Below are 12,950 nucleotides of genomic sequence, written 5' to 3'. Positions count from 1 at the left end.
AAAAACTTCCCTGAGTGGTTACACTCCACATCTTCAATTTGGGTTTAAATTTTGAACCAGATGATGCCCAAACCCTGAATTTCACAACAAAAAAAAAACCTTATTTCAAATGGCACCCTTGTTGTTTTTCAGATGCTCCCCCATTGCACAGGGTCCCCACAGCAGGTCCACTGTGGATCCTCACGTTCACTCATCAGATGTCCTTCCTGACTGAACTCCAGCTGTCCACAGTGAACGGGGCACAGCGGTCTGGAACTGGGGCCTTCTGTTTGTAATAAAATCTGTCAGCTCTGGATATAAACTAGATCCAAACACAGTGTTTGTGACTCAAACAAACAAAGACACACAATAAGCAATAACAATCACCTGTCCACCTGGTGACGACCTACCAGGTGGACAGGTGATTCCAAATAATCTGGAGCTGCTGCTGGGTGAGTGGTTCTACACCAGTATCAGACTGGGAACCATCAGAAGGTCCAGATCACTCTGTGTGTGTTATAATTCTGCTCAAGCAGTTCTTTGCTTTTGTAATTTCTGAAGTGGAACCAAAATTTTGCAGGCTGAATTTTCCATTAAGTTGTGTTCTTTCAGCTGAGGTTTTTACCCAAAGACTCGAGAGGAATCACAAGCTTCATTTTGAAGGGGCACTTCAGTGTAACCTTAAATACCACCTTTAAAGGTTGAAAGAGATTTCAGTACAATGATGAGCACCATCTTCAGACACAAACAGACCCACAGAGAAACTCCAGAAGGCAGAGACACACAGAGACAGAAGACCAGCCCGATGGTCAGTGTGAGTCATGCATGTCGGGGTTGTTAGACATGTCCGGAGAGGAGGTCCTCTAAGGAGAACAGAGTTAAGAGCGTCTTGGGGGTAGAGAGGGCTGTGTCTTTTCACCATCAGGGGACCACACGAGACTTGTCTGGATCACCTTGTGTGTCAGGACGGCAGCACCAGATGCCATTCCACCTCCAACTTGACAGTATTTTAAGATGGCTGTAAAATAAAAAGTCCCTTCGGCTGCTCCCTTGTTTGCACTCGGGGTCACCACAGCAAATCCAAGGTGGATCTGCATGTTGAATTGGCACAAGTTTTAAAGATGGCTGTAAAACTGTGGGGCGCGGGTGTTGGCACTGGGGGGCTGGCAGATGCTGGGGGGCCGTGGTCTCAGCGGGATGGGTCTTGCTTGGGCGGTCTCCTGGTCATGGGCCTTGGTGGCTGGGGTGGGATCCGGGGCGGGGGGTAGGTTGGGGGGCGGGAGGGTTTAGGGGGCATAGCTGGGGAATCTTCTTCACAGACTAGTTAATTATGGAGTTCCACAAGGTTCTGTGCTAGGACCAATTTTATTCACTTTATACATGCTTCCCTTAGGCAGTATTATTAGACGGTATTGCTTAAATTTTCATTGTTACGCAGATGATACCCAGCTTTATCTATCCATGAAGCCAGAGAACACACACCAATTAGCTAAACTGCAGGATTGTCTTACAGACATAAAGACATGGATGACCTCTAATTTCCTGCTTTTAAACTCAGATAAAACTGAAGTTATTGTACTTGGCCCCACAAATCTTAGAAACATGGTGTCTAACCAGATCCTTACTCTGGATGGCATTACCCTGACCTCTAGTAATACTGTGAGAAATCTTGGAGTCATTTTTGATCAGGATATGTCATTCAAAGCGCATATTAAACAAATATGTAGGACTGCTTTTTTGCATTTACGCAATATCTCTAAAATCAGAAAGGTCTTGTCTCAGAGTGATGCTGAAAAACTAATTCATGCATTTATTTCCTCTAGGCTGGACTATTGTAATTCATTATTATCAGGTTGTCCAGCACCATTGGGCCGCTCCCCTGTTCTGCCTGGTGGCTACGGGGGCTGCCTTTCCTGGCTCCTGTGCCCTTCCGCTGCCCCTTTTCTCCTGGTTCACCCAGGGCCCTGTGTCCTGGACCCACTTCCGTCAGTGCTCGTAGCCGCCAGAGTGGTCCATGTAATATGGTAAGGTTCTGTACTCTTGTCTTGGCCCAACACACCAGCCACAGTAGTGATTGGATATTTAGCTGTGATCTGGGTCTCTGTGTGTGGATGGTTGTGTGTTTGTGGCCGTCGCCACAATTCAGTTTTGGGTGCTCTTAAGAGGATTAACACTACTGTGTCCTAGATTAGGGTATGGATGCTCACTAACTAGACAACAGACTGTTGCTGTCACTGTTTGTTCATGTGTGGCTGTTTGTCCTGGTATGTTGTATGGTTGAGGTCACAGTTATTGTCTTCACCACTTGTCTCTCCTTCTTGTCTGTCTTTGTGTTGTTTTGGTGGTAGGTTCTTCCTGATAGAAGTTGTCGGTTGGCTTTGAGTAGGATGTTGTAGGTTGATCGGGAAGGGCGGATGGGGGTCACACACACACACACCACATTCACTCACGCACTACATACCTTCTGTCTTGCAAGAATAAATTGCATATATGTGTATTAATGTTCATAAATGGTTCTGCCAGTGTGGCTTTTACCATCACTATATATGCAGACAGGGGAAAAGAAAAAAAAAAAGAAAAAACAAAGATGGCTGTAAAATAATGACTTGATTTAGACAAACTTATTATAGAATGTCCAAAAAAACTGTCAGTCATACTTCCTGATGCACTTTGACCTGGTCACTGTTCTGTGCCAGGCAGGACACAAATAGTTTTTAAAAGCTTCAATGAAAAATAATGCTAACTATCATTAATTAGGGTGGCAAGGTGGTTTAGCAGTTAGCACTGCTGCCACCCAGCAAGACGGTCACGGGATCGTTTCCCACCTGGTCCTTTCTGTGTGCAGTTTGCATGTTCTCACCATGTTTGTGGGGGTTCCCTCTGGGTGCTCCGGCTTCCTCTCACATGCTAGACATGGGCTGTGTGTGTGTCCATACGTGGCCCTGCGACACACCTGCGTCTTGTCCAGGGGGAACCTCGTCTCTCACCCTGTGACTGCTTTATTTCAGCACATCTGCAGCTGTGGGATCAACTTGAAGCTTCTCTTAAATTTGAAGAAGAAACAAAGTGCTCGGTTCATGTTTCCTGTCGCTCTGATGTGCGTTCACACACCTGTTAATTCTTCCCACCACAAATGGGTCCTTCAGTGCAGCCACAGAGAGCGCAACATTTGTTTTTAACTGAAGTTTCTGAGGTTGGCCACCAAACGTAGTTGTAGCTCCTTTGTATCCCGAAGTGTATCCACCAAGGACAAACAAAGTAGTAATAAATACACACAGCAACATGCAACCTCATCCCACTGAGTCTACCTTTACTGGGTTTGCACCCAGCAGCCATGTTGAATATCGTTCTGCTGTCTGGTGCAGCTCCGGTTTCACATGACTGTCTGTAAACTACAAGTTGTCGTCCCCTTCAATACTTCCAAGGTCTACAAGTTCCACACGACGGTCAATAAAAGGCAGCAGAGTCACATCTGTGTAGCTTGATTCTTTCATTTGTCAATAAGCCGATAGGTATACACGCCGCCAACACCAATGGCTGGGAGCCGTTTCTCGCTCCGAGTCCACGTAACCTGTCCCAGTGAGATGGTGAACACCTGCTGTCGCTTTCTCTCAGACTCTTCATGGTCAAACGTCTCCAAAATCAGATAAACTTGTGCAGCGTCCTCAGTGAGACTGACCTGCTCCCGACGCAGTTTTCCACGGCAGAGAACGATCCTCACAGTGAGACGTCTTTTCAGCTGTGAGATGTCACATTACTGAAACGGTCACGCTCCTCCGTGACGACAGACGTGGAGATAACGCACACAAAAGTAACAGTAAATAAACACAAAGTAATTGCAAAATGAAGCACATTAGCCAGGTGTTGCTCAGTGAAAATTATCACTATATTAATGCTACCACTAAAAAACAACAACAATGAAAAACTAGGTCTGCAAGCAGTCATATACGGGCCCTCGTGCCACGCGACCGCCTACCCAGGCCAGCGCGTCCCCTTGTGACCAGATGTGGGCATGTGCATACAGAGGCAACCACTCATCACACAGTTCAAGTTTCAAGCAAATCAGAGAATGCATGAAGGAGTTATGAGAAGATGATTGTTCATCCACTAGGGGGCACTCAGAGCAAAAACAGAGGGGCCAGGTGTGTTCAGGGGCCTTGATGTTCCATGGTGAATGGCCAAAATGGCAGCACCATAGCAGCCACACCCTTCGACATAGAGAAAAGCATTCCATAACTTTTGATCAGTATCGTCTGTGGATGATCTGAAAGAAATTTGAAGTGCATTGGACAAAATCCCTAGGAGTTTGTTCAAATACAACATGTGGAAATCACGCCAAATTTACACGACAATTCAAAATGGCCGACTTACTGTTTGGAGTAGACCAATGGTGCAAGAGACTTTTTTGTACATCTATGCAAGTCACACATGTGTACCAATTTTCATCTCCCTACTCCAAAAAAACCCCTATGGGGAGGGTTTTTTGAAAGTTTCAAGGGGGCGCTATTGAGGCAATTTGCCCTGCCCATGGACAATGCCCCTCTGAATTGTAAGAGGTTGTCGGGCTGGGCCTGTGTATCAATTTTCATGAAGATATGACTTAAAGCTGTCAAAAGGAAGAACATAATTTCATGGCGACGGGGCGATATTCGGCACGCCACAACACGGACGCCGTTACACGTAACTTCATGTCGTTTATCGCCTACACTCACCAACTTGTTCTGCGTGTTTTAGAAGTGTAATGAAGTTGATGGGGTTAACTATGTGACATCAGTACCTGTTAAAGTAAAAATAGGACACTTCCTGTTACCACCGGGGCCGCTATGCATTAGGTGGGAAGTTAATATATGCAGACGTTCAGGGCAGAGCCCTCATCATGTCCAGCATGTTTGAAGGATCTACAATGAAGTATGTGGGTGTGACAACCGTTCAAAGTAAAATGGTGTGCTCCAAAACACTCGCCAAAGTTTGACGAACCCTAGCAGCCACGCCTTTTGACCTACAGAAATTCTTTTGATAACTTTTGATCACCGTGGTGTCATGATGATATCGACCAAATTTGAAGACGATTGGATGAAATCCCTAGGACGAGTTCGTTCAAATGTAAATAGTGGAAATGGCCAAAAATGGCAAAAATTACCTCAAAAACGAAACTTAAAATCAAAATGGCCGACTTCTTGTTGACATTTCACCATGACGGTAGCAGACTTTTTTGTGCGTCCCAGTATAGTAAATATGTGTACCGAATTTTGTGAGGCTATGAAAAAAAACAAAACAAAACCAAAACAAACAAACAAAAAAAACAATGCAGAGGGGTTTTTGAAAATTTCTAGGGGGCGCTATTTCGCCATTTCACTGCGACCATGTGCAAGACCCCCAAAATATCAAATTTCAGATTCGGCTGGATGACTTTGCAAAGTTTGGTGAGTTTTTGAGCACGGGAAGAGGCTGAAAATTCGATTTCAAAAGTGAGAATAAAAATAATAATAATAATAATTAATAATAAATAATAAACGGCCCAATTACAATAGGGTCCTTGTACGACTCTTTCCTACTCGGGCCCTAACAAGGATGTTAACGCAATGCATTCTGGCTTGATTGTTCCTATATGCAGTTTGGAGAATTACTTGGGAGTAACTTGTTATAGTTGACACAAATATCTCAAGTGTGTGTGTTTTTGGGGAGGGGTGGGGGTGGAGTTTGTGTTTTGTGTTTAATGTGTGAACTTCTCGTTTTTGTGTATTCGAGCACCTCACAATTTCAGGGTTTTTGTTTATTTATTTATATGTGATTAATGCAGCTTGTAATTAGTAAGATGTTTTTTTTTAACGGGCCCTAATTGTAACACTGAACACGTGAACACGGGCCCTCCAAGAGGGAAAACGGGAGCCTGTGAAGATGTATCCTGGTCCCACCTCTTCCTGCTTCCTGAACTCCACCTCCATCTGTTTGTTCCGTGGCTGGTTCTTGCCGATGCTGTGGCCAGTGATGAAGTTGCTGCTGATGTATGCGAGTTCTGGGTCCTGCTTCCCCGCCTCTTTGATAAGACTGAGGAAGAAAAACATGCCAAGGACGTTAAAGAGTGGAACGAGACATTCAGCAGTCAGTCATTACCAGGTGCTGCCTAAAGCCAGGTACACACAGGGTGGTTGCTTTTACAGCACACAGTTAAAGTTCCATGTGCGACACACAAATAGGTCTCACAATTTTGTGTGTGTGTGTGTGTGTGTGCGCGCACTTCCACCAAGGTCACAGTCAAAGGCAGACGTTTAAAGACACCACAACTTAAAACACAATGATAATGATAATAATGATAATAAAGTAGGGAGATATTAATGGTCCAGTCACACCAGGGGGTCATGCATTGCCCCCCCCCCCCCCCCCCCACGGAAAACGCCACGTTAACGAGGCGCTAATATAATAACTGCAAACTGTGCACACGCCACACACGGGTCCTGGTCTTTAATCAGCAGACAGGTGAGTTACGACTGAAATCTTTAAATGGCTTTGACAGAGGCTGATGAATAAATTTTGGTTCTATTTCATTCCTCCTGACCGCCAGAGGGCGGTGCTTTAGCACCTGGATAACTACATGTGCACAGGCACAGAGAGGTCAAGAATATATACCAACAGAGCTTCACGCTCCGTGCCTCGTGTCAAGTCTACGGCCGCGAGTGCTTCACGCTCCGTGCCTCGTGTCAAGTCTACGGCCTCACGCTCCGTGCCTCGTGTCAAGTCTACGGCCTCACGCTCCGTGCCTTGTGTCAAGTCTGTGGCTGCGAGTGCTTCAAGCTCCGTGCCTCGTGTCAAGTCTGTGGCCGCGAGTGCTTCAAGCTCCGTGCCTCGTGTCAAGTCTGTGGCCGCGAGTGCTTCAAGCTCCATGCCTCGTGTCAAGTCTGTGGCCGCGAGTGCTTCACGCTCCGTGCCTCGTGTCAAGTCTACGGCCGCGAGTGCTTCACGCTCCGTGCCTCGTGTCAAGTCTACGGCCGCGAGTGCTTCACGCTCCGTGCCTCGTGTCAAGTCTACGGCCGCGAGTGCTTCACGCTCCGTGCCTCGTGTCAAGTCTACGGCCGCGAGTGCTTCACGCTCCGTGCCTCGTGTCAAGTCTACGGCCGTGAGTGCTTCACGCTCCGTGCCTTGTGTTACTATTTACACTGCGTGTAATTCACGCGTTGTCTTCCTATCTGTAACCGTCAGGGCTTGCGTTAGCCATCTGCACGCAGTTCACAATGTTGACAGGGCCTTTGTTGCATGGCTGTAGTACCTGTTTGGCTCCCTTGAGCCCAGATGATGGACATATGTTTTGCCCCTTGTGTCTTGGGATCGGACACCTGAGGGAAGCCCTGACTGGCGATGCCTGCCTTAATTGTGCCAGCACGCCACTGGCAGAGAGATCTGCTAGACTTGCGGCATTGGAAAGTGGAGTGTCTACTGTGACTTTGGCCTCCAACCCCAGGAAGGAACCAAAGCGCCGCAAACGCCCACATGCAGGAGCCCCTTCTGCTAAGAAGGTTACTCATGACCATGCTTTGGCTGAAAAGGTCAAAACGTTGACTTCTGAGTTTGCTCAGATTAAGTCCTTGCTTCTGAATCTACAGCCTAGGGATGCCCTGACAGTTCCTGTTGTCCCTAATGAGGCTGATCAGACCGATGTAGTTACTTAACAGGAGGAAGATGTCATGTCTATTGCTGCGACTGGTTCCTTGTACATGACAAGTGATATAAACTCTGTGGAGGATCAGGATGAGAGGGGTCTCTCTCCAAGCCATTCATTAGTGGGCTCTCACACCTCTGAGGCAGAGTCCCTGCCGCAAAGCAGATCTGGACTATCTTTAGTCAAACAAGCTGTTCAGTTGGCTTTATCCAGGCTTGGAGTCGACAATCCCCCTGCGGAAACCACCGCTTCAAGTGCCTTTTTCAAAGTCACTCAGAAGCCTGAGTTCAACGTTCCAGTTTCATAACCATATATCGAGGAGCTCCACCGATGTTGGGCAGACCCCAAATCATTGACCCATCTATCGCAGGACTGCAGAGCCCTTAGCTCTATGTGTGATTCAGCGCAGTATGGTCTGAACCGTATGCCCGCCGTTGACAGCATTATTGCGAACCTGGCTGTGGCTCCGGCTGATGTTGCTCGGACGGATGCCCACTGCCCACAACCTCAGTGTACGGTCACTGATGACCTCCTCACCAAAAGCTATGACATAGCTGCTCACACTGGTTGCCTAGGCAACTCACTGTCCCATTTAGCCAATGCCCTCTTTGTGGGTCTACCTCCCTCAAGTCTTTGAGAGAGGCAGAGGTTGATGATGCTACTCAAAGTCTTAGTGATGCCTCACTCCAAACCTTTGCTTATATGCCCAGAGAGCTTGGCAGACCGATGTCAACCCTTACCATCACTAGACGTCAGGTGTGGCTTGCACAGTCCCCCCTGTCTGAATCCTGCAGAGGCACACTCCGTTCACTGCCGGTTCTTCCAGGCCAAGTATTTGGACCTGCGGGCCAACAAACTTTGGAGCGTGCTGTTGAGGCTAGTAAATCTCAGCGACAGTTTGTTGTTCCAGACCTCAGCCAGTCACTCTACATCCAGGCTCCCGCCTACTCCCAGAGATGCACGTGCTTTCGCAGTTGAGGGCCAGCTCTCCCAGCGGCCTGCCTTTCGGGAGCCTACGGGCAGACCCCCGAGAACTGAACAGTTTCACAGAGCTTCCAGTAATCGCGCCCAGAGGTCCTCAGAGATGCGAGGCAGAGGTGGTCGGGACTGACTGCCAACGTTTGGCCCCCAGCTGTTTTTCACAAAATCATCTCAGCCACTGGGAGGCTCAAGTTTAAGATCCATGGGGTATTTCAACCTTGTTTGAAGGTTACAGTATTCAGTTCAGATGTCGTCCTCCAAAGTTCAATGGGGTGAGGATGACTGTTGTTTCCGACTCGGTGCAGTCTGCCGCCCTACAATGGGACATTTTGGAACTCCTGGAGAAGGGGGCCATAGAGCCAGTTCACAGTTCAGACCAGCTCAGGGGGTTCTATTCAATTTACTTCCTTGTTCCAAAAAAGGATGGCGGCTTTCATCCTATCCTCGGTCTCCGACGTCTGAATCATTATCTCAAGGTGCTGCAGTTTCACATGCTCCACACAGTAGACGCCCTCAAGCTATCACACCAGGAGACTGGTTCACAAGTGTCGACTTAAAAGACGCCTATTTCCATGTGCCAGTGGCACCTCATCACAGGCAGTTTCTCCGCTTTGCTTTCGAGGGTCAGGTTCAGGGTGCTTCATTTCGGCCTCTCTTTCGCCCCTCGTACATTTACTAGATGTATGGCTGCAGCACTAGCCCCACTGCAAGCTCTTGGATTAAGAATCCTACCCTACTTAGATGATTGGCTTGTCTGTGCTCTGACTCAGGAGCAGGCACACAACGACACAGCTATTCTACTGAATCATGTCTCTCAGTTAGGACTCACAATGAACTTTGCAAAGAGTTCTTTTGTTCCCAGTCAGCAAACAACCTTCATCGGCATTGCCATCAACTCCCTGACTATGACTGCATCGCCGTCCCCGCACAGAGTGGACGATGTACAGTAGTGTTCAGAATAATAGTAGTGCTATGTGACTAAAAAGATTAATCCAGGTTTGAGTATATTTCTTATTGTTACATGGGAAACAAGGTACCAGTAGATTCAGTAGATTCTCACAAATCCAACAAGACCAAGCATTCATGATATGCACACTCTTAAGGCTATGAAATTGGGCTATTAGTAAAAAAAAAGTTCACAATAATAGTAGCATCTGCTGTTGATGCTACAAACTCAAAACTATTATGTTCAAATTGCTTTTTTAGCAATCCTGTGAATCACTAAACTAGTATTTAGTTGTATAACCACAGTTTTTCACGATTTTGCTCATTTACTAGTGTGATTGGGGTCATTGTCTTGTTGAAACACCCATTTCAAGGGCATGTCCTCTTCAGCATAAGGCAACATGACCTCTTCAAGTATTTTGACATATCCAAACTGATCCATGATACCTGGTATGTGATATATAGGCCCAACACCATAGTAGGAGAAACATGCCCATATCATGATGCTTGCACCACCATGCTTCACTGTCTTCACTGTGAACTGTGGCTTGAATTCAGAGTTTGGGGGTCGTCTCACAAACTGCCTGCGGCCCTTGAACCCAAAAAGAACAATTTTACTCTCATCAGTCCACAAAATATTCCTCCATTTCTCTTTAGGCCAGTTGATGTGTTCTTTGGCAAATTGTAACCTCTTTTGCACATGTCTTTTATTTAACAGAGGGACTTTGCGGGGGATTCTTGCAAATAAATTAGCTTCACACAGGCGTCTTCTAACTGTCACAGCACTTACAGGTAACTCCAGACTGTCTTTGATCATCCTAGAGCTGATCAATGGGTGAGCCTTTGCCACTCTGGTTATTCTTCTATCCATTTTGATGGTTGTTTTCCGTCTTCTTCCATGTGTCTCTGTTTTTTTTGTCCATTTTAAAGCATTGGAGATCATTGTAGATGAACAGCCTATAATTTTGTGCACCTGCGTATAAGTTTTCCCCTCTCCAATCAACTTTTTTATCAAACTACGCTGTTCTTCTGAACAATGTCTTGAACATCCCATTTTCCTCAGGCTTTCAAAGAGAAAAGCATGTTCAACAGGTGCTGGCTTCATCCTTAAACAGGGACACCTGAATCACACCTGTTTGTTCCACAAAATTGACGAACTCACTGACTGAATGCCACACTACTATTATTGTGAACACCCCCTTTTCTACTTTTTTTTTTTTACTAATAGCCCAATTTCATAGCCTTAAGAGTGTGCATATCATGAATGCTTGGTCTTGCTGGATTTGTGAGAATCTACTAAATCTACTGGTACCTTGTTTCCCATGTAACAATAAGAAATATACTCAAAACCTGGATTAATCTTTTTAGTCACATAACACTACTATTATTCTGAACACTACTGTAATTCGTCTCGTCTCACACATTCAACGGGTTGTGACGCTGCCTTTTGGTTTGCTACTCCAGTTGATGGGCAAATTGACTGCAATGTCGCCAGTGGTACCTTTGGGACTTCTGTTCTTGCATCCCCTACAGCTTTGGATCAACAACCTAGGCCTCAACTCAAAGTTGCATCAGCACAGGCTTGTACGACTCTCCAACCAGTTCCTTCTGCACCTCACACCCTGGAGGAACATGGACTTCATCTGCAAGGGTGTCCCTCTAAGCTCCGTCCCTTCTCGTCGAGAGGTGGTTGTTACAGATGCATCACTCAAAGGTTGGGGGGCCGTGTGGAATCACAGGATGGTGAGGGGTATCTGGAGTCCTCAGAAGAGACTTCAACACATTAACGTGCTGGAGCTTCATGCTGTGCGACTGGCTCTCAAGCATTTCCTCCCGGCCCTGAGAGGAAGACATGTTCTTGTCCGGTTGGACAACACGTCCAAAGTCTATCACATAAACCATCCGGGGGGCCGGGCGGCTTCTCTTATGGGCGTTGCCTCGCCTTCAAAGTGTCAGAGCAGTTCATCTGCCTGGCGTACAGAACAGCGCTGTGGATTTACTCTCCAGACAGAAAAAAACCACTGGGAGAGTGGAGACTGAACCCGATTGTGGTTCAGATGATCTGGCAGAAGTATGGTGTAGCGGAAGTGGACCTCTTCGCTTCAAGCACCTCGACATATTGCCCACAGTGGTACTCCCTCTCGGAACCAGACAGCCCGCTGGGGCAGGATGCACTGGCTCACCCGTGGCCAGATTGCCTCCTTTATGCTTTCCCTCCTTTCCCACTGCTAATGTTGACACTGCACAGGATAGACCAGAGCAGCCACAGGGTGCTGCTGGTTGCTCCGTTCTGGCCGGGGAGGATTTGGTTTGTCACGATTTACAAACCTTGGGAGAGGAAGGATTTGTTGTCACAGTTACAGGGGAGGATTTGGCACCCTCACCCAGAATGCCTTCATCTGTATGTGTGGCCGTTGAGGGGCCGGACTCCTTGTTAAGTTCTTGTGACTAGGCTGTTGTTCAGACTATCCTTAATTCATGTGCTGCTTCTACCAGGGCTTTATATGACAACAGATGGAAGCTGTTTGCGCGGTGGTGTGAGAACCAAAAGTTAGACCCAGAGCGTTGCTCTGTGCCTATTCTACTCAAATATTTGCAAGAACTGCTGGAGAAAGGACTTTCTGTCGCTACTTTGAAGGTTTATGTTGCTGCAATCTCTGCCCGGCACGTCTATGTTGATGGCCGGTCAGTGGGTTCACATTTCTTAGTGTGTCGTTTTTTGAAAGGTGCTCTACGTTTGTGGCCTCCAAGGCTTGCACGCGTACCTTCATGGGACCTTCCTCTAGTCCTGGAGGGTTTAAGCTTATCCCCCTTCGAAAAAGTTCAAAGTGCTGATCTTAAATGGGTGTCAGTGAAGACTGCCTTTCTACTTGCACTATCTTCGGCTAAGCAGGTGGGAGAGCGCCATGCCCTATCAGTTGCTGAGGACTGTTTGCGATGGAATTCTGACGGATCTGGGGTTACACTGTAGCCTAATCCGTCCTTTTTAACCAAGAGAATTTCAACCTTTCATGTTAACCAGCCAGTTTCCTTGGCTGTGTATGCCCCGCATTCTGATCCAGGATTATCTGTTTCAGGTTCCCTGTGTCCTGTCCGAATGTTGAGGCAGTACATTAGTGTGACTGCTGGGATCCAGAAAACGGATGCCCTGTTTGTGTGTTACAGTGATCACAAAAGAGGCTGTGCTGTCTCAAAGCAGCAACTCTCGCATTGGGTCGTGGATGCCATTTTACAAGTATACAGGTACAAGTATACAGGTCCAGAGGTCTTCAGCCTCCTAAGGTTACGTGCCATTCCACCAGAGGGGTGTCCACCTAATGAGCTGCAGTGAGAGGTGTCCCTTTGAGTGATATTTGTGCTGCTGCTACGTGGGCTTCGTCCTGTACCTTCG

General features: G+C 47.0%; 1 protein-coding gene across 1 annotated transcript in view; it reads right to left on the bottom strand.

The window, feature by feature from the left end:
- The window catches only part of dicer1 (dicer 1, ribonuclease type III), a 154,189-nt gene that overhangs the window by 97,868 nt on the left and 43,371 nt on the right, over window positions 1–12,950 (bottom strand). Inside the window, exon 9 of the mRNA XM_034195024.1 lies at window positions 5,895–6,027. Coding sequence (XP_034050915.1) covers window positions 5,895–6,027 — 133 coding nt within the window. The remainder of the gene's footprint in view (window positions 1–5,894; window positions 6,028–12,950) is intronic.

This window comes from Thalassophryne amazonica, chromosome 19, assembly GCF_902500255.1.
Source record: "Thalassophryne amazonica chromosome 19, fThaAma1.1, whole genome shotgun sequence".
NCBI lineage: Eukaryota > Metazoa > Chordata > Actinopteri > Batrachoidiformes > Batrachoididae > Thalassophryne > Thalassophryne amazonica.
This window is presented reverse-complemented; position numbering and strand designations above follow the sequence as displayed.